At 37.8% G+C, this 23,919-nt stretch overlaps 1 protein-coding gene and 1 long non-coding RNA gene across 2 annotated transcripts in view; one reads left to right on the forward strand and one right to left on the reverse strand.

The window, feature by feature from the left end:
- Positions 1-6,814: 6,814 nt before the first annotated feature.
- LOC107100915 lies at positions 6,815-11,765 on the forward strand. Its single transcript, XR_001482050.1, has 4 exons — positions 6,815-6,872; positions 8,432-8,531; positions 10,623-10,724; positions 11,186-11,765. It is a non-coding gene; the product is annotated as an uncharacterized LOC107100915 (long non-coding RNA).
- A 4,659-nt stretch (positions 11,766-16,424) lies between these two features.
- LOC107100920 (alpha/beta hydrolase domain-containing protein 17B-like) overlaps positions 16,425-23,919 on the reverse strand; it is a 14,542-nt gene continuing 7,047 nt past the window's right edge. The window contains exons 3-6 of the mRNA XM_015399599.1: positions 21,467-21,965; positions 21,115-21,309; positions 18,426-18,605; positions 16,425-16,904 (exon numbers count right to left, since the gene is read on the reverse strand). Of these exons, the coding sequence (XP_015255085.1) occupies positions 16,679-16,904; positions 18,426-18,605; positions 21,115-21,309; positions 21,467-21,951 (1,086 nt within the window). The 5' untranslated portion in view covers positions 21,952-21,965 and the 3' untranslated portion in view covers positions 16,425-16,678. The remainder of the gene's footprint in view (positions 16,905-18,425; positions 18,606-21,114; positions 21,310-21,466; positions 21,966-23,919) is intronic.

A 23,919-nucleotide genomic window follows, 5' to 3' on the forward strand; every position in this document is an offset into this window, starting at 1 on the left:
CTGAGACCTTGCCACTGAGGAGCTTTTTAACCACATCAGTGACCTCAGCACTAGAGATGGGAGAACCACAATGTGGGTTGTGGTCTGCCCCTGGTGATTAGTGCCATGCTTCCTTGGCAGAGGGTGTAGAATAGGCTGGGAGAGGAACCCACAGAGGGTGTGTTCCCTCCTGAGAGTGAGTCTGGGGTGGGTTCCCTCCTGAGAGTGAGTCTGGGGTGATGTTTGGGCTAGAACTGAGCCCCGTTGGTGCCCTCCACCATTTGGTAACGCCCTGTCCCAGGCCCTCGTTTTGTCTGCCCCATTACTGGGTCTGTGAGCCTGTTTCCCATAGGCGGATTGACCCCCAGACCTGGGAGGTGTATGTATGAGGACTGTAAGAATATATTTAGTATCTACCCCTGTTTTCATCTCTATTGAGTGCTTGTAAATGTCCGAATGAGTTTAAGGGTGGGAATGTGTGAATTTGACTGGTTGAATGTGAATTTTCTTTGTCTGCTTGTCAGGTTGAGCTGTCTCATTTCTAGTGGCTGCTGACCAAACCTAGGCCCCCTGGCCTCTTTCACCCTTAAGGCTGATCTATACTTCGAAACTAGGTTGTCTGCGTAGGTGTCCAGTGAACAAAAAGACGTCCCCGCCCCCTCCGCAGACACTCTACTGCAACTCTGCCAAATTGTAGGTCACTGCAGACAATGCCGCAGACATGAGGCCGGCTTGTTTTGTTTTTATGACTGCAATTGCGGAAAACAACTCATGAAGTTGGACCAGCTAGAAGAGCGAGGTGTGGAAGAATGCTGGGACCCTTTTTTCACCTGGATCCCCACTTTTTTCGCTAAATATTTAGCTGCATCTCTATACCACCCTGAATAATATTGTCTAATTATCATAGGTTTTGCCTTCTACACACATGGCTATCTAAGAGATTTCTGCCGCTCTTGAAGCTTTTTTTAATGTTTACTTTGTTTGTGTGTTGTCATCATTTTTCCCCCCGCTGTTCTGTTCTCTGTTTTCTGTCCCTCTTGTCTCATACAGGTATGGAAGCAGACTTCTACAGTACTAGTTTCAGACTACTACAGTTACTGCATATCTTCTGTGTTGTCTATTTTTTCTGTTTGTTTTTTTGTTTCCTCTCTTTTCATGCACTCTCCTGTCTCTCTTTCTCTTTACTCTTAGTTTATATCCCCTCCTTCTTTCTCTTCTCCCTTTCCATCTCCGTGTTTGTCAAATTTTATTTTACTCCCAAAATATACAAGTACCAAGCAGAACATTATGGCAACAGTCATAATGTTCTGCTTGTAAAAGCAAAGCTTTTGGGCTATCATCTAGCTCTGGGGCATCTTTTCCCAGAGCTATATGGGCAAAGCAGGACACCTAAAAACAAACAAACAAACAAACAAAAAAAACTGAAAATTCAGCTAACTATTGTGTTTTTATTGTGAAATGCAGGGAAAACATCTTTTGAAGCTGGCTTTTATGTCAGAGGCTCATCGTTCCTTTAATGCTCTTTTTCAACAATACAAGTTGATGCTAAAGAGATGTTGGCAATCCAAATAATATTGTACATTATGTATAATAACAGTAAAACCTTTTATTTCTTCTACAAGTTTCAAGTTGGTCTATAGTTTACATACCAGTTATAAGGAATTGTAACTGCCATGCGGTTTCCTAATAGTTACCGAGCGTAGTATTTGCTTTTTTCAGCAACCATGAAGGTTGGAGGTTTGAAACTTGGACTGTTACTGACCCTGAAACAAAAAAGCCTTTGTAGCTGAAAGATAGACTAAACTGCTCTACAAAAATGAACACTCTTGTACCTGTTTACAATTTTAACAAGGTGTTTGTGAACAAAGAACCAATTCTCCTTTCTGAGACAGAGCAGAAAAGCTGAAGGTAATGAAATGGTATTTACTGTCAGCACACTGGAACCACTTTAATCTATGCTGATGCCTGTAAAAATGGCTACACATTGTGTTCCCATCAGTGATTTCATCTCTTTACCTTGTTTCATATCGATCTGAATTGTGTGAGGCTCATTCAGAAAGCTGGATCATCCCTTTGACATTTTTTTTCTCCTGTACTAGAAGCGTGGATTCTTTAACCCCTCTTGTCAAGAGAAGAGACAACTGTAAGAAAGCAAGCCGGAGCTTGAGTTTAGGAAATTTTGAATCTGAAGCCAGGCAGCTAAATCAAAGCTTTGGAATAAGCTTAAGGTATTGTACACAGCCCATTGAACACCACAAAGACAGAAAATAAAAAGAGAGAGGAGAAATTATTGTAAGGTTTTGATGCTGTACTTCCAAATTAAACTAAATTCTTTATTACTTCAGGAATCACATCATGGCTGAAGATTATATTGGCAGATCTGACAGGCTCCTCATCTCTCATGTAAGCCTCTCCATAACTTTTTTTATTCACTCAGTATGTTGAAGCATTTTCTTTGCAAAAGCCTATCCATAACTTTTTTTATTCACTCAGTATGTTGAAGCATTTTCTTTGCAAAAGGAAGCAATTATTCAAACTGATTGCATGACCGTTTAAAGCTATAAAGAACTATTGCCCAGATATTTTGGTCTAGTTGGGATTTACGATACTAGAAGCTTTTTAAATACCTGTTTAAGCATTTATGTTATAGAAAAATGTAAAGATTTTATTTTCTAAACTTACTAGTACTTCACAAACAAGTTGGGATGCACCGAAATGAAAAAAAAATGTCTGAAATTTAGGACACCAAGGCTGAAAACCAAAACGCCAAAGAAAGTTATTATGTTAAATGTTAAAAGCATTTTTTGGCTACAGTTTGTATTAATTCTATTAAAAAAAACTCGGGTCTTATTTTTAAGCTTGACGCATTTCAATAAATTATAAACCATTCAATAACAAAGGTACATAAATATTTATTTTTGTCATACCCTTACCCTTTTCTGTGCAGACACTGACTTGAACTTAAAATGGAAGACAGATTAAAATCATATTATTATTATAATAGATTCAGAATTTAAAAATTAGTACTACAACCAGTATACCCTCAGCAATGGTTTCTTTGACCACTCCTCCAAAAGGGCCAGATTTCTAGATGGCACAACTAACAGTTGTCCTGTGAAAGTATTCTCACACGTATGCTGTGAATCTCCACAGCTCCTCCAGAGTTACCTTGGACTAAAATGCCCTAGTTCCAAACATGGGTAGGTGTTTAAATGATAAATCTTCACGTTGTTCATCTTTAATAATCACAAACACAGAAACACACTTGGACAAAAACCCCAAGTTCAGCAAATGGACAGTCAAAATCATATTTTAGCCTAAATGAAAAGCTGTTATCCAACCTTAATAGGGCTGTAGATGTAAAAAGACCTGCAGGCCTTTAATTCTGCATCCAAGCCAAGTTCGTATTTATAACACTCTGGTTTGCTAGCCCTGATTCAGTTCAGATTAATACATTTTTTTTCCAATATGCCCTGATGGAGAACATCATGTTATTTTGTAACTGCATATATATATGTGTGGCATCTAAAGTTGACATTATTTGCAAGGCTCCTTCCCATTCAAAAACTATTTTATGAACAGTAAATTAATTTTAATGTTCTTTTTTCTGAAAACTTGAACATCTAGTCAAAAACCTGTAGGTTTGTTTTGGGGCTTCCTGTTTTATAAACATTTTCAGACTATAAAACAAAATGAGGTTTAATGTGGAATTTGAAAAATTGAATTTCATCACTTAATGTAAAAAAATATATATATTAAAACATATAAATGCTGGACTTTAAACTTCAATTCAAGTTTTTGTTATAGAAAAATGAAAGTATATAATGACACTGGAAGGAAACAGAAGATTACCCAGTAAGAGTGCAGCCCAGATTATTTGGGTACTTCGATTTTTTTTTTTTTTTTTTAAAGCAATGTTCAAATGTGTATGTATCCAGTATTTAAGATTAAGTAATTTACCTCTGACCAGCTCCACTTTAGTTTATTATAAATGAGACCCTTTGTGTACATCAGGTTACAATACTGGAAGGTAGCCTGTATCTCTGTGTGAACAATAAAACAATGACGCACTATCCAGGCTAGATATCTACACTACCTGATATCTAAAATCAGGTAGTGACCCTTCAGGTGGTAGTAGAGATCTTAGATACGTGGGATGTTTGCTTGACCTATATCAAGATCTAAGAACCATACTGTAACTAGTGTTTCTGCTTCCTCTTCGATTCAGTTCTAATAAAGAACCCATTTTATGTGTTGAACAGCCTTTAAACAATGTAACTAACATGCACAAATCTCAGCTGTGTTTTCTTTCCCCCTTAGAGCTTTATAAAGTACAATAAAACCTTCCACAAGCTGTTTCCAGAGATCCCTAAGGAGGAAAATCTGACACATGGTGAGTGGTCACACCATCAGAGTTTGTTACTTTTTTACTGAGACTGATTATGGAAATCACCTCACAATCTGGATTTTTCTTCCAGTTATCTCTGCTGTCTTAATTTCCCAATCATTAGCCTCTTAATTAGTTCGATTGGCAAATCCTCCACAGAGGATGCAGAGCTGAAACACTTTGTGTGGATAAATGCTTTAGCAGAGGTGCTAATGTTGCCACGGTGACTCTTTATGCTTGTGTTGTTGCAGCATTCACCTGTGCCTTGCAGAGAGAAGTTCTGTATCATGGAAAACTCTATGTGTCGGACAACAATCTGTGTTTCTATTCGTCTGTGTTGCTTAAAGAAACCAAGGTAACTTATTTAATGCATTTTTGATCAAATATATGTGATATATACATGATAAAAAAAAAATCATTTTGATCTCATTTAGAAAAGAAAAAGCATCAAAGAGCAAAAAAATCTTTGTGTACAGAAACTTAAATCAATTTCGGTGATGTAATTTACTAATTAAAATCCTTTATACGGAGAATACCATCATAAGTAACTAATGTTCTTAGACCTCTATTTATGTTCATAGTGCATCAGACTAACCAAAAAGACATTCATTTTTAATATAGTAATGTGGGTCAGCTTATGATTAGTTGTTGCTTAATCTACCTTTAACCTAAAAAAAAAAAAACATCTTAAAAAATGTTGATTTGATAAAAACCCTCACTGGTAGGAGGGATTTTTTTTTTTTTTCAAATGAAGTCAAGTTAAAAGATTGAAAACAGATAAAGTTTGGTGCAGTGATAAAGGTTTTTACCATTGCATATTTCAGCTGTTTTCCCATATCTATTGTCACTCTACCATTATTAAAATTTTTTAACTATCTGAACAGTAGGTTACAAAGGAACCCAGTCCAACATCCACTACTCTATAGCAAAACATCCTGCAGGACAATGTTCATCCATCAGTTTGCATTCTAAAGCTTCAATAAATGCCCAGTTATGCAGCAGAGCAAAGAGAAATATAATTAGGTCCCATGGGTTTTTCAACTGGCTTAGTAAGTTTACCTCAAATATGATTTAAGATTCTTTGACTTGACCATAAGACCATAACAAAGACAAAAAAACAACAACAATTGAAACAAAGAGCAAAGCATAATGGGCTACACTTTTCCACAGGGGTTTAAAAGGAACTATTGATAAACAATAAAACCATTCCTTCTGAGAGGCTCAACTGAGTATTGTAGGAAATGGCTTTTTCACTTACAGCCTGGATGGTCTGGATACTTTCTTCCCTTGATAAAAGGAGCCATCACTTATAAAACTGCTTTTTATATTGGCTTAGTTTACCTTTGTGAGGTTTAGCTTGCTCGATCAGCTCATGTATGACTCAAATGCAGTATGGCATCCAGAATTGACCTGCTCTGTCCTATTCCAGGTGGTGATTGCTATTTCAAGAATAGAGAAGATAAAGAAACATAACCCAACTCTGTCTGTGCTATCTGTACAAACATCCAGTGGAGAGAAGGTCAGGCTCTGCACACACATTCAGAACCACATTGTTTAGTTTTCTATTCAGAGAACTTTAAACCCTGCAGTGCTTTGTGTATGAGAAAAATATAAAGTCATCCCAGAAGAAACATCTAATGGTAATGAGTTAAACATTATGGAGTATTATGGAATTGGTTTCATTTTTAACCCTTACTTTTTGAATTATAGAACTTTAGTGCTTTAATAGTTAGGATGAAAGCCACTTATTATGAGTCTAGTATCTGTTTGAGTTGCTTTTCTTTCATTTTATTGCAGTTTGGAATTTTAATGTAGATATAAAATAATGTATGTTTGTGGGAGCGTTGGTGGTGGCGGTGCAAATTCTTATCTAACGTCAGTCTACCAAGGTTAGAAATTCATTTCTGTATCAAGAGGAGCAAATAACACCAGACTCCATTGTTTTAGCTCTAACTAAACAAATCAATTACAGATAAAAAAGTGAAAATTATATTTAGCTTTGCAGAGAAAACTCATCCACCAACTTTAGTCCCAATGAACTCTTTCTCTCTGTCTTTCAGTATTTCTTTGCGTCACTGAGGAACTATAGTCTCTGTTATGGACTCCTCCAAAGCCTCTGCTGTCAGGTAAACTAAATGTCCTCCCAGTTCATGAGCACATCGATTCGTCAGATCGTTTTTAAAAACTTTTTTTTTTTTTTGCATTAGGAGGAGAGTCCAAAGGAGGAGAGACCTTACCTGTCCTCTCTAGAGTTAGAAGCTGAGCATGACGTGGTGAGTCTACAGCCCAGGAAACTTTAGGCTGTATGAATCAAGAAGGAACACAGAATGATTCTCAGCCTTCCCATATGCTCGTCTACAGGCTTCCAGCTTCTCTAGTTTAGAGGACGGCTCTGACCACGTTGATCTTAACACCAGCGTCGCTCAGAAAGAGGATGAAGGTACCGATGCAAACGACTCATGGAGCTCGACACAAGATAGCAGCTTCATAAACGAAAATAGTGAAGGTGAGTAAATCAGAGTAAATGACTGATCAAACTTTCTGTTTCAGCCTTGGTGACTCTATTTCCTCCTCTGCTCCTTTGTCATGTAGGGTTTCCCAGGGCTCGGTTCTGGGTCCTATCTTGTTCTCTCTCTATTTGCTCCCATATTTAAATCGCATGGGATTGTTTTAACATTACTATGCAGATGACAGTCAAACTTATGTCCCTCTTAAAAAGAAAGAAACGGCCTGGATGTCTCTGAAGTTTTATAATTTTAATGAAAGAAATACTGAAGTGATGGTTTTTGGTGACACCACTGGAATAAATCTGGGCTCTTTGGCCCAACATATCAAACCAGTCATCACTAACCTGGGGGTAAAACTGGAAGCTGATCTGAAGTTTGATAGCCAGATCAGGACAGTTGTTGGATCAAGTTTTAATCATTTGGGGCAGCTGGCCAAAATAAAGCCAATTCTTTCAAGGCAACAGTTTGAAATGGTTTGTTACCACTCAGCTGAGTTATTGCAATGCCCTCTATGTGGGGGTTAGTGCCTCCTTCATCTAACAGTCTCCAGATGATTCAAAATGCTGCAGCACACCTTTTAACTGGCACACTTGGGTATGAGCACATCTCCCCCATTTTACCCTCAGTCCACTGGCTGCCCATACATTTTAGAATTCATTTTAAAATTATTTTATTTGCTTTTAAATCCCGCAATGGGCTTGCATCACTGTACCCCTTTGAGCATCTACATCCTTAAAGACCTACTCGCTCTCTGGGTTCGGCTGGTCAGCTGCTCTTCAGAAAGCCTAAAAAAGTTTTCACTCTTTTTTTTTTTTTTTGTTATCTTTTATTCCTTTTATCTTTTACCCAATTTTATTGATTTGATTTTGTGAATGTTATTTTCACCCATGTTTTAGCTCTTTAGTTTTTATCTGTACTGTTTTATGTTTTATTTATTTGTTTTTTCTATGCAGCACTTTGGTCTGCTGTTGTTGTTCTTAAGTGCTTAACAAATAAAATTGGATTGGATTTGAGCTATTCTGTTATAGGGGCATTGTCACATTTTTTGCCACGTTGTAATAATTATAAAATAAGGTTATTTACACCAATTGATCCATCCTGATGGTGCTAAGATCATCCTTTTTGAGCCTAAATAGAATTTCACCAAGGGTGATGAGCAGACATGAATGGATTTGTGCGGATGTACCGCAAAACTAACCGAAAACCAGACGGGGGCAAATGATGCAGCTGCTCAATAGAACCCCACCGTCCTGCTCTACTGAATTATCTGTCTGTCTCTCTCTCTCTACTGCGATCTTCAGTGACCATTTATATTGTTTTCTGCTATTTGTATCTTATCCCTTTTGGAATCAAATATTTATGTGTGGTTTAATGCTGGATCATGGGCTTTACTTCTTTATTTACACAACTTCCCTGTCAGGTACAGACTTGTTAGCCCCATTACTGCCTAAAGAGCGAGCAACTGGTTTATAAATGTGAAGTCTCGCAATGACACTGTGTGCCTTTAATATTTTTTTTTTATTATCATTATTATTGATGGTTTCATTCTGTTTGGCAGCTGGGTCATGGATGTGTTGGTTCCTTGAAAAAGTGGGGCCATTATTGTTCTCCAGAGAAATCCTGAGTCTCCGAGTTGTCGTCTACATCTTCCTGTTCCTGTGAGTAATACTACAGAGGTCTGCTACAGTTCTGACCACTACACAGGGGAATCGTCTGAGTAACAGATACTCAAAATGAAGATTTTACTCTCTCTAGAGAGTAAAATATGCTCTTTTGTAGGGCTGGGCTTTTCAAGAGTAAACTTTCTTTAGTTTAATTAAAAATCACATACTTTAACCCTCCCTACATCACTGATTAACTGACATATTTACATTCCAACCCTAAGGCACAAATTCATCTTCTCCAGTAAGTAGCTGCCTAAAAGGCTTGTCAAACATTTTTATTTGCTTTCAGTTTCTCTATAGAACAGAAACAATTTATTACTTAGAATCAGGTCACATGTTGTTCCCCTCATTACTTTAGTTTAATTAGAAAGATTAGAGAGATTGTTTTTTTCAAAGAACGTCACAAACAAAGGCCAGGACATCCTTGTAAGAGAGATACCAAATCTCAATGGATTTATTTTCTGCTAAAATAAAATAATGTAAAAGAAATAGGAATTTGACTGAATACCTTAACAGATTTTTGCCAGTTCTAGTTGCGATGTTAATATTTCCCTCTGCTAACGTGCAATCTGTTTTTCTCTAAAAATCCATGTGCACAACCCTGTTCCCACAATCGAGAGAGAATGCCTATAAAATACGCCCATTTCATGTACACTCTGTTTGAAAGTTGCTTGCGTAGTAAAAATGTTTTTTGCATCGCTCATACTTGTCAATTTGCAATTTTTCCACTATGTCAGACTCGCCACGGGTAAGTCAAAATGGGGACGAACACATAGGACGACCTTACGTAAATATATCACCAGAATGATTGACAATTAGGAGGACCACTTATTTAGATGATCCACTGTATCATTAATCTAATTTGAACATAATAAGAACCCACATTATGGTTTGATTTGAGAGGGCAAGGCATTTGTTAAGGGGGCATTGCCTCCTTTTGCCCCAATGTATCCCATTTGTCCAATTTTTTTGTTTTCGTTTTTCCATTTTCATGTGATGGACTGATGTTCAAAGCCTGCAATATTTAAATTTTTCAGTATTCTCTCTGACCTGTCTGCAGGGTCACCTCTCATGATGCTGCTTTTAATTTCTTTATTTTTACCAAATTTCTCTTCGAAACCTGGGCCTTCGACTGCTCTAGTTAAACAGTTCAACTGAAACATCATTAGTTCAACTTTTTTATTTTCTTTAGTCCAATTGTTTTTAATATTCTTTTTTGTTTCTTGATTTTTTTTCCTACTTGCTTTGATTCTGTTTTATTTTCCTATATTTTAATCATGTAAAGCACTTTGCATTGTCTTTGTACTGAATTGTGCTATACAAATAGATTTGCCTTGCCTAGCCTTGCCTCTTTAAAAAAAAACCTGTTTCTAGGACAGCTGCATTTATATATCAGGACTCTAATAATTAGGTAATTGAGGGGGGCTGTAAACTTTCACGTAGGTGCATACATTTTTAAGTGTTTCCCCTTTTCTGCTACTTCACTGTTGCCATACTTTATTTTGATGTAGAAACAAGCATTTTCATAAAATACTTGAAAATGAGATGGTTTAACCTGGAAGCCAAACGGCTAGCATGTCACATGTCAACATTCTCCAACTCCTTCAGATTTTTTTTTACCTACTGAACTTTTATTACGTTGACAGGCTTCATGTTATGCAGAACCAGACATTATGAGCACTTAGCTGAGGAAGCTCAGATCTTCTGTAAAAGGAAAAGCCTTACATAAAATAGAGAGTATTCTGTTAGACTGCTCTCTATTTTCTTCTCTGTAAAGAATAACATTTTTTTTTTTGCTTTATGTTAGATGTATTTTTGAATTCAGAAACAAGCCTAGACACCTCAGCTGGTATGTTGAATTACTGGATCAGCTTAGAGCGCTGAAGCGAGGAAGAAACCCTGTGATGATGATATATAACAAGATTTTTTTTACTCGTGCTCTGCTTAGATAGAAGTGATACCTTAGTGTCGGTAAAATCAGCATGATTCTCTCAGGCATTTCACCCTGCTTGTAAAATTATATCTCTGAGTGCAGCTTGCAGAATCCAAGGCATGCATTCATGATATGCTCTGTTCTTTTTCCAGAATGCTGCTGCTGCTGTTGGTATCTGGCTACATTGGGCTGAGGATCACGGCTCTGGAAAAGCAGCTTAGCTCTCTGGGAGCCCTGGCCTCGCAATACACAGAGTGAGTACAGCCACCCGAACACAAGAAGGAGGTTAGGGAGAAAAAAGTGAGTTGGCTCAAACCGGTTTTTAAACAATTAGCACCTGCTGATCACAGTAAGATATGGGGGAAGTAGCCTTACTGGTTGACGGCAAACGTTAAAAGTTAGTGCATTCCAGACGATCACACCTACCAGGGTGTAATGTGGGTACTGGTAAGCTGAAACAACAAAATGGAAACTATTAAATCCCAACAGTGAATCTGGTGTCAGACCTTGCACTTTTCTCTTTTAAGTTGAGCATTTACACCTGCAGATTTAAAAGAAGTGTAAGATGGGAAAATTCTGTTTTTTGTTTTTGTCTGCAACCATATATCATAAAATTTATTTTAACAATGTTTGCATTTAATATTTTCCAAGTTAAAGATTATTGTACTCAACCCTTCATCTCATTTCTTCCTCTTCGTTTTTTTCCCCCCACCAGGTACCAGGAGACATAACCACCTCATCTAGCGGCATCTCAATAAGGAACCTTGTGAATTTTGTACAAAACTCCTTTTTATGTGGAAAATATTTTTATTCAGTATTGCATACAGATACTTTCACAACAGAAGGTAAACTAGTATTTAATTCGGATGTTCTACAGCTAAGGATAATGACACTTCCGGGTTGTTTGAACCGGGTTTAGACCTGGACTACCAGTATCAAGGTGTAACAAGACTTTCTACTACCAAGTAAATCCTGTGAAAGACCTCCTATGTTTTAACCCAATACTGCATGAATTATGTAAATGGAACAAATGTATGTTTTCATTGTAAAATAGATGTTAAATTAAGTAGATTAATTTGAATATAGCCAAAACAACAGATGCAATTTTAGTGTGCATATTTCATCCATAATATATATTGAATCTTCCTCAGTTGACATTAAAGCCTAACTAGACGACTTTATTTATTTATTTTTTTTCAAAATGTTTTTAATGAAAAGTCAGAGGTAGAACAAAATAAATCGTCATTGTGGTTACAAAAGACTTTCCGTTTTTCAAACTTCCTCCAAGCCCTCCCCCCACCCCGACTGGAGCCAAAAATAATTACAACTGTGATTGTAAATAATAAAAAAAAAAAAAAAACACTGTACCAACAGTAAATTTCAGTTTTTGTTTGTTAAATGTAGGTAGGCATCAGAATAAACAAATTAAAACAGTAGGTGAATAGCTCAATCTGCATTTTAAAGGTCTTCGTCGCCAACAAGGTATGCCTTTGTGTATGGTCAACTTTTTAATTAAAACAATAGGGGTGGGAGTTCTTGGAGGCCACTAAAGTATGATAATAACATATTGAAATTTGTCTGAGCACCTTATAGCAAAACTGATTTTTTTTCCAAGTGCAGAAAAACTAGACGGCTTTAATGTAAACTAAGGAATGACACTGAGACAGCAGATAAAGCCTTCCTGGTTGCAGGAACTAAAGCACTTCCTTGACTGAGATTATGTCCCTTCTTACAGATAAACAATGTTTGACAATTCCTCACAACAGACTAAAGTTCAACTGAACTGCTATATAACCTTACTGATTTTTTTTTCCTCTAGCCCCAAATACTGCATGTACTGTATCAAGCTTTTTGTGGATGGAATTTCTATACTTTGTTAGTGACATGATCTGACCAGCAGAGGGCAGTCAACCCCTACAGATCCACCAAACCTAGGGTGACAATAGCATTTGATGCCCAGAACTAGTTAGACCATAAAACCTATTAAAATGCAGAAGCTAAAAGGATGTTTTTTGTTTTGTTTTTTGTTTTTTACACCCCCCTCCCCATAATAATCATGATCTAAATGAATAAGCTTTTGTTTAAAAAAAAAAAAAAAGCCTAAAAATGTTAAATTGATGTGTTCTGTTTACCTGCATTTAATGATTTAATTATTTAAATATAACTTAACAGTTTAGCATTTTCAGCATTCTTCACTTCCAGCAAGGCAGCAGTTTTAAATGTGCACACAAATAATTGCATTTCTATGTAAATGAACAGTTTGTGTAATAAATGTTAACTTATAAACCATAAATGATTCAAAGCACCCGATTTCACATTTTGTACTTAAGTGATTTTATTTTGTTCTCCATAAAAAGGTCAAGATTCAGTCCCTTGAATTTGTTTCAGTACATCATATTCTCAGGTCAAAAAAGGCAACATAAAATTACAAATTATAATACAAAGAAAAGAACAGGTAAGTACAGTAAGCATATAAACGGTCTACCAATAGGTTCTACACCCCCCCTCCCCAACATCTTACCCAGTCAACCTCTAGCACAAAAATCAACATTACATCAGTTAGTATCGGCATTAAAAAACTTCAGATAAATGTACTTATTTTTTTTTTCCCTTTTTGTTTTTTTTTTTTGGGGGGGATTTTTAATGTTCAACGTCATGAATTCAGCTTAATCCTCACATTGACAACACAAAAGATTATGCTCCATCCAATCATTTGCTCTGCAAAACACAACAGACATGCATACAGTTTTTACTGCTTAACCCACCCTCCCTCCCTCCCCCGTCAATAAACATTCAAGGCCAGAGGATACGACATATCAACCATAATGGTGCATCGATAAACGGCACGTTTCAAACCCAGTAACGTCTCCCAGACCCCCCCACCCCGTCAGAAAACTGAGCAATAATTTTACTTCAAGAGAGCGATTCATAATTTTTTTTAACTCCCAACTTCTTCTGACTCCGTTTCTGAGTTTGAAAATGTAACAGGTTTCAATAATTCAAATATCATATACACAAAGCACAGGATGAGAACAGAAAAAAAGCCCCTGTTTGAGCAGACAGGAGGTGAGTGGTGTTCAGAAAATGTTTTTCTGATGCTTCCCTAGACCCACTCGCGCTCCCAAAAAGGAGCAATCAGGTCAGTGCCGGTTAATAAATGTTCCCTTCGATGCAACGCAGCCACTATCACTGAAGTAGATGGATCTCCTGTGCAGCAAACACTTTGTACTACAGCAGGACCTGATAGTACTTCTCCAAACAGGAAAATCTGCATCCAATGATGCTTTCCTTTAAAACAGTCAATGGTAACAAAAAAGACACACGTGTACATTTTATACCCTTGTTACACTTTGGATGCTTTGTACAATAGTGCTGAACTTAAGACCTGCTTTTTCATGCTAGATCAGATATATATATATATATAAATGTGTAAATATATATAGTGTGTATGTTGTGTTTGTGTGTGTATGTCAATGTGCGTGTGTGCGTACGTGTGGTGGAACCTGCACCACACCAACAGTGACGAGGCTCAAGTATGGCTTGTGTCAGACATTGCAGCGTGCTGCCAGCCACAAGAGAGCTTCTGTACATTTAGGGCCAGAGGAGGAAACCAAACAGGAAGGTACAGGAAGCTAGATCCCATCCTGGCACCTGATCTCCATCACATCGTTAGTCCCAACATCAAGACGCATGATTATGAAACATCCAAAACATTTAACAACTTAATTACATCAACACTAAAATTCAACTAGTAAACGTCCTGCGATGGGCAACTCAGAAATGTTAGAGGATGATCAGCGCTAACCAGCGGAGCTCAGATTATGCATGGTATAGGTGAGTAGAAATGGAAGTTATTCACGGTGTTTTGTTGGATCAGGTGGACCGAAGCGTTAAGCTCTGAAAGGGCTCACCTTAAGCTGCAAGTCGGGCTGTTTAAACAAACGTTTTTACTGCACTTCTACCAGGGGCAAACTGAAGGGACAGGATTATTTGGAGACAGCTGGTTGATTTCACAGCAAACCATAACGGGGGGAAAAAAACGAAAACATTTTGAGTACCTGTTAAAAGTTTACATGTAAAGCATTCAAAGAAATGTTAGATTTATTCTAAACTTTTAATAATGCATTCGAACCATTCTTTTCCCTGGGTGGAAGGATATATAACACACGACTTCACTTTTTCAAAACACGAACTACACTAGCTGCACAAAGCTCAAATATCTACTTACACTGGATAATGGGATGAACTTATAATCATTTTAGTTACCATAAAGCTACAATTCTGACTTGGTATTGGAAAAACCATCTGCATTTGTTTAGTTTGTCAATCAGAAAACAATGAATTTGTTTGCAAGAGAAAGCTGCTGAAAATAGTATCACTGAAATGACTTTATATCAATATTTGCAGATGTCTAGATGGATAAGCTGATTGTTTCACATCAGAACAGTTCATGGTCAGAGGAGGAAAAGTTGTTAAAATAATGTTTGAATGAGTCAAAGTGACGCCTCAAAAAAAAAAAAAAAAACTTTTACACACTGAACCAAACTGATGAGCCAATCATGCTGCACATTGATCAAAATGGTTAGGATAATGAAAATGAGGGATTAACTCCAATTTCTTTTACTTCTAACCAGATATTAACAGATTTATGGTTGAAATGTGGAGTTGTTTCGTGCTTTGACATTTTACCCCAGCATCAAGTTAAAAGAACAGGCGTTAACATTACGGTTCTGAAATGGGTCGGACCTCAAACCTGGTTAAAAAACCAAGTACTGAATAAATAATGGAATATATTTAAAAGCTGGGTCTGTAATAAGACACTAATACCTTTAAATGATCTGAAAAGAGTTTTTAAAATATTCAGCCATGATTTTGGAGCAAGCTTTTTAAAGACGTAAACGTGTTTTAACTGACTACAGCATATTTTACATGAACAATGAATAAGAAGCTATTTCTAAATCCTTTAAAAAAATAAAAATTAAAAAAATTAGCTTCCACTTTGTCCCATTCCACCCTGAAACAAGAATAGTTTAAACCTTATTTTTTACAGAACGTCCAAGCATCATTAATGCAAGTAAACTTCTGCCCAGACCTCCACACACCAACCACCCTTCCACGTCAGACATGCTGGACTTTTATGAGGTGTTATCTACTTGACTGGTTCGTGTTCAGGAACAGCCACTTCCTGAAGTGTCTGCAAATTTCTAATTAAATCCTATTAGATCATCTACTCGGAATAAGATGGTAAAAAGGCAAAGCAGCTGTGCACTTCAAATAGAACTAGGAAATGAATATTCTTTAAATAGGAAAATCTAATTCATTCCCTGAAACATGTTTCTGCTGCTTTAGTGGAAAGCTGAGGACTGGCAATGACATGGAAGTTGGCCTTTTGAGAATTAATGAGGGAAATTATGAGACAGCTGTGAAAGGATTTCAGGCTATTCCAAAAGCACTGGAACAAGAAGGCTGGAAACAAACCCCAAAACCACAGAAAGTAGGTTAGTGTTAGAAAAAACCTGGGAATGCCCTGGCAGTCAGACTGATATCCATCAAAAAGGTAAACAATTAGTGGGAGGGGGCGCATGCTTGATCAGTATTTGTCCATTGGAAAAGAGAGCTAGTCACTGTGGAGGTATTCTTCATTACACACAAATTACAAGTTTTGAAAAAAAAAAAAAACGTAACATCAATATTGATGTCCTCGTTAGCCTTCCACTATTCTAGTTTCCAAGTCATCAGGATGTCCTTCATTTCTGCACACATACACACACGCATACTAATGTGTGCCCAGTTGTTTGGACACGCAGCATATTCACCAGCCTTCAGATTTACATCTGTGTGCCTTTTTGGACATGATCTCTCACTTATCTACCTAATTACATCACCAAGTTTAAAATCTTCTTTGAAACTGCTCAATACTTCCACTCTGAAATGACTTTATCTATATTTTTTTGTGTGTGTTTCACCAACACTGTACAAATGTATAAAGCTAATGAGGTTTTAAAAAATTTAGTCACCTTTAAAAACAGGAAACTGAACACAGGTTGTGTTTGCGTTGAACCTGTAGGTGCTGTGCTGCTTTAAAGACACACAGATGTGACCAAATTCACACCCACACACACACATCCATTGCAAACATGCTCACCCACCCTTTCACACATGCACATACACAGTGTCAGAGATACAAACACGGAGAGGCGTATTTTTCTCAGGCGTGCTGTGCAGCCAGGTCCTGGTTGATGAAGCGCCGTAGCCTCTCCAAATACTGGCTATAAAGCTCGATGTCGTTGTGGCCGGCCCCCTCCACCCACAGGGGCTCCACGGCCTTGGGACAGCGCTCGAACAGCGCAAGGCCGTGAGAGAAGTCGATCACCTCGTCTTCTGTGCCGTGAATAATGAGCACTGGAGATGGGATCTTTGAAACCTTTTCGATGCTGGAAGACAATTTGAGAGATTTATGGAGTACTGCTTTATGGGGTTAAGTGCATTTCAGTCATATTTAAAGTAAGATAAGACTTCCAAATATGACAGACTGCAGCTGAAAAAAGAAAAAATCTTTAGATTGTTCTCTAATAAAGAACATTATATTGTATTGATATTGAGTTTTGCAAGTAGTTCCTACTGAGGCTACAGTAAAAAAAATACATAAATAAATGTGAAAAAGATTTAACCAGGGGAAGTCAAATGTGTGTTATAAATTTTTTATTATTTTAATGCAACTTTGCATGCATATAGTTAGCAAATAGAAAAGCCAGCTATAAATATTCTTAACTTAACCAGAAGCTAAAACATTAACTTGAAATATTCTGAATTATTGTAGCACATAAGTTACCATAACAAAAAAAATATATAAAAAGCTTATTTACTTAAAGCATTAATAAACCTTTTAGCCACTAGGGGGACTAGACCTGTAACTTGCAGGTTTAGGCTGCATGGCAGCAGAATCTGACAGCAGACCACTTTGAACTATCAGACTGAGAAATCATGAAGTTAGTTTTAAAAACAAAGCCACATTCCCCCCTAGATTAGATCCTGCAACAGAGAATCAGGTAAATGTGAAATCTATTTTGTTGCCTAACAAAGACTTGGAGCAGCGTTAGTTCTCCTGTTAAAGGGGCATTCAGACTAGCAGAAAGCTGCGCTCTGAGTCACATTAATCATTTAGTAATGGATGCAACCCTCTTAAGTTACACAGGTGGGTTTTTAAGAAGGGCAGCCTGCACAGAACATTGATACAGTTCAAGAGATGTATACCGACCTATAAATTATTTAATATATCTCCAATTACTCTGGGGACAAAAGTAACGAATTGTTGCTTTAATCTTTTAAGCTTTGAATGAAAAACTGAGATAAAGAATTAATGAAATCTAATCTTATCCCCAAGGGATAGAAGTATTTTTATTTCTTTTGCCAGAATTCATTTGCATTATACACTGTAAAGCTATAGGCTGCACATTTCTGGGCAGCCTAGATCTAATTGTGAAAGATTTATGCAGCTGAGGTTCACCAGAGGAAAGTTTCAATAAAGACTTATTTTTGGACAATCAAAAAAAATAAATAAAAAGTTTCTTTTGTTTTGATGATGGTTGATTTTTTCTGTTTTTACACACAACTGAATAGAATTCTATTTAAATGACTATAATAAGTTATTATTGAATATTATTTTTAAATTTATATTTACCATTTAAAATATCCACTTTTACACAAATGCTATAAAAACAAAAAAAATAGTCTTAAATGGTTTGCAAACAGTTTGAAATGGACAAATAATGTAATAAAACTCTTGAAAACTTAGGTTTAACTTTTGTGTTTTTTCATGAATATAGCAGAAATACAACTATATAGATATGGAATTTTTTTTGTATTCGTAAATGTGTTATGTTTTTTTTGCAATAGCTGAATTTAAAAAAACCTGCATGAACTTTCTGTTTTGTGCCTGAGGTAAGGTAACTTACTTGGGAAAGGCATCAAAGCAGTAAGTCTTCTTTGTGTCAGGGAAGGCCACCCTCATGCCGGAGGTGAGAGGAGAATGAAGGACCACTGCAGCACACTCGAACCTCGATGCTAAGTCTACCGTGGGCACTGTGCCAATGCTCTGTCCATACAGGATGATATTTTCAGGGCTGATGCCATACCTAAAAGACAAGCCAAAACATTTCAGAATAAAACACAGGGAAAAAAAAAACGGATCTTTAGCTTTAGATTATATGAAGTTGACGGATTACCGGTTTTTGCCATTTTAAACGTGTACATGTGTGACTTTGATCAACAGTGTGTGATCAAAGTTAAAGCACTTTCATCACACACACTGTGGATTATGCCCTTAGAACCATCATAAACAGCAAACTGTGAACATCACCTGTGTGACTAAACTAAACTATGTTTTAAAATTTTATTTTATACAACATAAAAAAAGACAATAATTTTGTTTCCCTTTAGTATTTGGCTGTCTGTGCAGTGAAGAGAGAGTTGAGTGAAAAGCCAAAGCTCTCGATATACTGGTCGTTCTACGTTCTCACCGTTACCTATTGTCATGAAAGAAGGACAGAGATCCTGCACACAAGCATCTGAAATCAAGCTGGGCCCTAAAGCTGGGCATACACTGTGCGATATTTTATTGTGTTTAGAAGTTCACAGCTCACGGTGCATGTTCTCACACTGTGCGGCCCTACGCTCTGATGCAACCTTATGACGGTCGACAGAATTCCAAACATGTTCGGGTTTCTCCCGACCTGACAATTCCTGATCGGAAGGTGGTCGTGACAGGCTAATCGCCCCTCGTTGCTCCCTGTATACTACATGACGTAGGATGCACTATCAAGCTGAAACTCGGCCCGATCGAAAAATTCTTGCACGACTGGAAAATCGTCCCAAAAAGGGTAAAACATTAAGAGATATGGTGAGGAGCTAGGCCATACAGGACAGTCACAAAGTACAGACCCTTCTCCACATCAAGGGGTCAGCTGAGATGACTCAGATATTTGCCTATGATGACCCCTGGATGCCTCCCTTGGGTGTTTTTTTCTAGGCATGTCCCATCAAGAGGAGGACCAGGACACAGTTCAGGACATGCTGGGGGGAATACGTCTCTCAACCAGCCCTCGAACGCCTTGGACTCCCCCCAGAGGAGGTAATGTCTGGGCAGAGGGAAGCCTAGGAGTTCCTGCTGGTACTGCTAACCCTTTGACCCAGTCCCACATAATTGAAAGGCTTCGAGTATTTGAATGTATTTGTTAAGCAGAATTGTAAACGTCTGTTTTTCCAAAAGCAAAATCTGTTGAGTCACAAATAACTATAGAGTGAAACATTGGCCAGCTGAAATTAGTGTGTTTTTGTTGTATCGCCATTGGCCAATAGATTGACTGGTGCATCTCTGGTAGTACTAAAAGTAGAATTAAAATCTAGGTCTCAAGTTAAGCCTAGCCAAGCTAAACCAAAAATCTTACTTTTTTAAATCCTAAGCATGGTAAATCATTTACTGGTCAGCATGTTACTCTTTATATGAAAATAAAAACTAAACAAATGAATATATAGTACATACTGTAGTTCCCATGTGAAATCAGATACCAGGATTCAATCTGTTGCTAACTGCCATGTTGGTAGGTACTCTATAATTCTTTTGTTTGACAACAGATTCCTTTTTTAAGCTAGGAAAGGCTTTTTCATGTGGAGTGAACTACTGTTCCAAGATGAGAGACATGTGTTATTTTAACTACTTAAGGATTCCATTTATTTACCATCTGTGCTCATGCTGGGTTACAGCCTTTATAGCAAAGCATATCTATTGCCACACTTCTCTTGACAAAAGGCTTTCAATACCCGCACTGCCATTGGGTGAGTTTGCCTCCAAAACAAGTCTAGTTGGGCAATTTGCACCATTTCTTCTCTCACTGTACAAAAGTTATTGAGGTGGAGAGAGCAGTAAAGACACTGCAGGTCATTGCCGCTGGTCATTTTGAGCAGTGTGTCGCTGCTAGCTATCGTTGCCAATTAAATAGTTTGGTATTAAGACTCATTCCTGGTGAGGAGAACGTTCCTGTTTGCAGTGTAGTGAGAAAACACGTCCGCAGTCGTAAAAATGTAAAATAATTAACTATGTCAGAGCTGGATATCAGAGGCAGTTTGTCTGCAACATTCTTCCTGCTCTGTCTTATATGGGTCAGCAGTGATTTTGTGGAGGTTTTCTTCTCTACAAACTGGTCAATAACATTAATACAAGCTATTTTTGATTGCCTGGAAGCCATGATGATCGTTGCCTAGCCAGATGGTACATGGAACACTTCTATTTCAGACGTGTGGGACATATACACCTGGAGAAACTTTTATTGTTTTTAAAGCTCTAGTTACAATTCAGGAGACCAATGGGAACTCATAACTTCTTAACTGCTAAAAGTTATTATCAATATAAGACAATAACAGTCTACTCTACATTTTCTGTCTTAAAAAGCTAAATGAACATGATCAGAAATAAAGATTATGGTTTAACGGTCAAAAATGTATACAATTTTCATATGAGTTACAGTAAGAGCCACCAATAGCTTGCATAATGTCTGATAACATAAATGATTAAACTTAACTATAATGAGCCAGTGGATGTCAATCGTTTGTCTCACAGGTAAATTAAAACCTATCTTTGCTCCTTACCGGGAGCGCAGGGCATGCCATGCAGCATCGATATCTGCGTAAAGGTTCTTCTCAGATGGTTTGCCAGTACTAACACCGTAGCCTGAGTAGTCGTAGGAGAAGATGTTGCAGTTGATGCGTGTACCTAAACCAATGTAGAAACTGCTCATCTGGCCGAGGTCTACGGCATTGCCATGAGAAAACAACACTGTGAACCTGAGCGAGAGGAAGGGAATAAAAGGATGGAAGAAAAAACGTTAATCGGGGCCGGAAATAAAACCAACAAACAGGCACTAATCCAGATGGCTTGCTTTCACCATATATGTTTATGAAGTGTGTATCTGAGCACATTCAGTGGTGATTCATGTCTCACCTGGCATTGGGAGCACAGCGGATGTACATGCATCCCACCCTGTTCCCTCGGCTAGATCTGGTCAGGAACACATCAGTCACATCCAGCTCTCTCTGTGAATACTGAAACTCCGCTCGTTCTGTGAGGTGCAACTTCCACCTGCCTTCTGGCCCACTGATACTACTGCTGGTGCTGGCAGCCCCACCACTGCCGCCTGCTCCCCCAACACTACTACCACCACCACCTCCTCCTCCACCTCCTCCTCCTCCTCGATCTGATCCACTGGAATTACCGAGCCGTGAACGCAGTCCTGGAGCTCCGAGGGAGGAGGGAGCAGCCCCAGAGTTGGCGGTAGAGACAGTTGTTGCTCCAGATCCAGCATCTGGGTCAGGGAGTAAAGCATAGGTGGGCTCTGGAGGGAGAAAGGCCAGTTTGGCTGCAATGCGGCTGGGGCAAGGGGGGCAGCAAAAGAGGCAGCATAGCTCTCGTATGGACAAGCCGTTCATCTTCTGGCACAAATCTAAAGAGGGAAAACAGTAGATGTTAAAACTTCTGGGGAAAAAAACAATCCAATTCAAGTCTTTCTATAGACGGAAAAATCCTAAGTATATCTGGATAGCTGTATAACATTTCAATAAGAGATTGGACGCAAGTATTTTTTTATATCACAATTATAGATGAGTTCAGTGGGTTTTCTAGTAGTTCTTCTGTGTTTGTTTCCTCCACTTTCTCTTGCATCTCTGCTATCCCTCTCCTGACAAAATATATAGATGCATGAAATGAACAATTTGAGAATTCGGGTGCAACAATCCATGTCGATTAAAAACACAATTTACAATTATTATGAGCTTTGATATATAAAATCACATTCAGAGATAGTATTTTTTTCCTTTTTGATGATAAAATATAACAATAATACATTTGACTTATCAACATTAATAAAGCAAGTACACTTTACAAGGTTATTGAAAGCTTTAAAATGCAGTGGATGATCTTGAAGTGGATTTGCTGCTTTATGGAGCAGTGAAGGTGTTTTAGGAGGGGTGTTACACAGTTCTTTGAATGTAACTTACACTTTGACTTTTAAAGAAGTCTCTTACATCATGGCAGTGAGTCTAATAAACCAACACTCACACAAACATACGCACTTATTCAAAGATTTGTGTAAATTAATACACCTCATATTACAACCCTTCTAAATTACGTGAGCAAAGAGAAGAAAATAATCAAAATTTACAGCAGGAGACTCCCTCACTATCTGTTGTATTTTTGCAGATCATGTATTTCTACAAGACCGTAACTCCTGGACCGTTATCTCAAAAATCCAAAACGCACCAGAAAGCAGAAATAAGGACGTGTGACCCTACAGCACTAATTACGGCAGCGGGTAGGACTTCAACAGCGCTGTGACCGTCCAATCCCAGACCAGCTTCAGCAGCGCATCAGATGTTGGTTGAATGCCAATCACACAAGACGATGGAGGGCCAATTAGGAGCTTTTAGGTGGACTAAACTTAGCGAAGCGGGCCTTAGCTTGAGCTGCATTCTTCCGCTTGGTCCTAATGCTCAACGATTGTCTGTATATTGTAGCGTAGCATTGTTTTAGGACAGTAAAATGTACAGGGAACCAAACTTACGTCCATGAAGGAGGACATATAAATAAGTCCAAGGACTGATCCTAGGAGAACACCAGAGGTTTGAATGATATATTGGAAGTTTGCAATGCCTATAGAAGTGAGCTGTTTTTAACTTGAAGGTTCAATTTGAGCATTTTTAGCAAGTCAGTCTACCCATCATATAGCCAAATTTTAACATTCTTCTAAGACTGGATGATAAGACTTCCTGATTTGTGCGACACTATGACGAATTTTGCACTTCCCTCCTGCTGTCCCTCAGATCAAACCAATGCCCCGCATATGATTGGGTTAAACTAGGGAAGAAAAATAAAATTGAATATTCACCTGCGCTTTTCATAAACACAAAAAAGCACTGCAGCAACAAAGACTGTAGAATGGCTTATAATTGGGTGAGTATAATGAAAGGAGATTTTCACACAGCTTTGGTGAAGGTTGCTGTAATTAAAGTCATTTTTCAATATGATATTAAGTGAAGCCGCAAAATAAAGCAACACAGTAAAAGTGAGTCACAAAAGCAGCGTTAGTCCTGCATTTTCCTCTATAAGCATCCTATTTCTCATACTTTTTTAAATCTGGTCATCTTATTCTGAGAGCAACCAGAGCCTCTGGGTTCTGATGCTGCTTAATTCTCAAAGTCTCTACCAGCACTGAATGATGAACTACATTAAAAACAAAGAGCTATTTCACAATGTCCACTTAACTGAAATAAAGTGACAAATATTCTGACAGCATTTCAGAGCAACAAATCATATCTTTTAATAATAGCTTTACATTTCTGTTCATTGGATATCATAAGTGTTTTGCATATGTTAAGAAAATAGCAGCTTTGGAATTAACC

The sequence above is a fragment of the Cyprinodon variegatus genome, unplaced genomic scaffold, assembly GCF_000732505.1.
Source record: "Cyprinodon variegatus isolate N-32 unplaced genomic scaffold, C_variegatus-1.0 Scaffold1028, whole genome shotgun sequence".
NCBI lineage: Eukaryota > Metazoa > Chordata > Actinopteri > Cyprinodontiformes > Cyprinodontidae > Cyprinodon > Cyprinodon variegatus.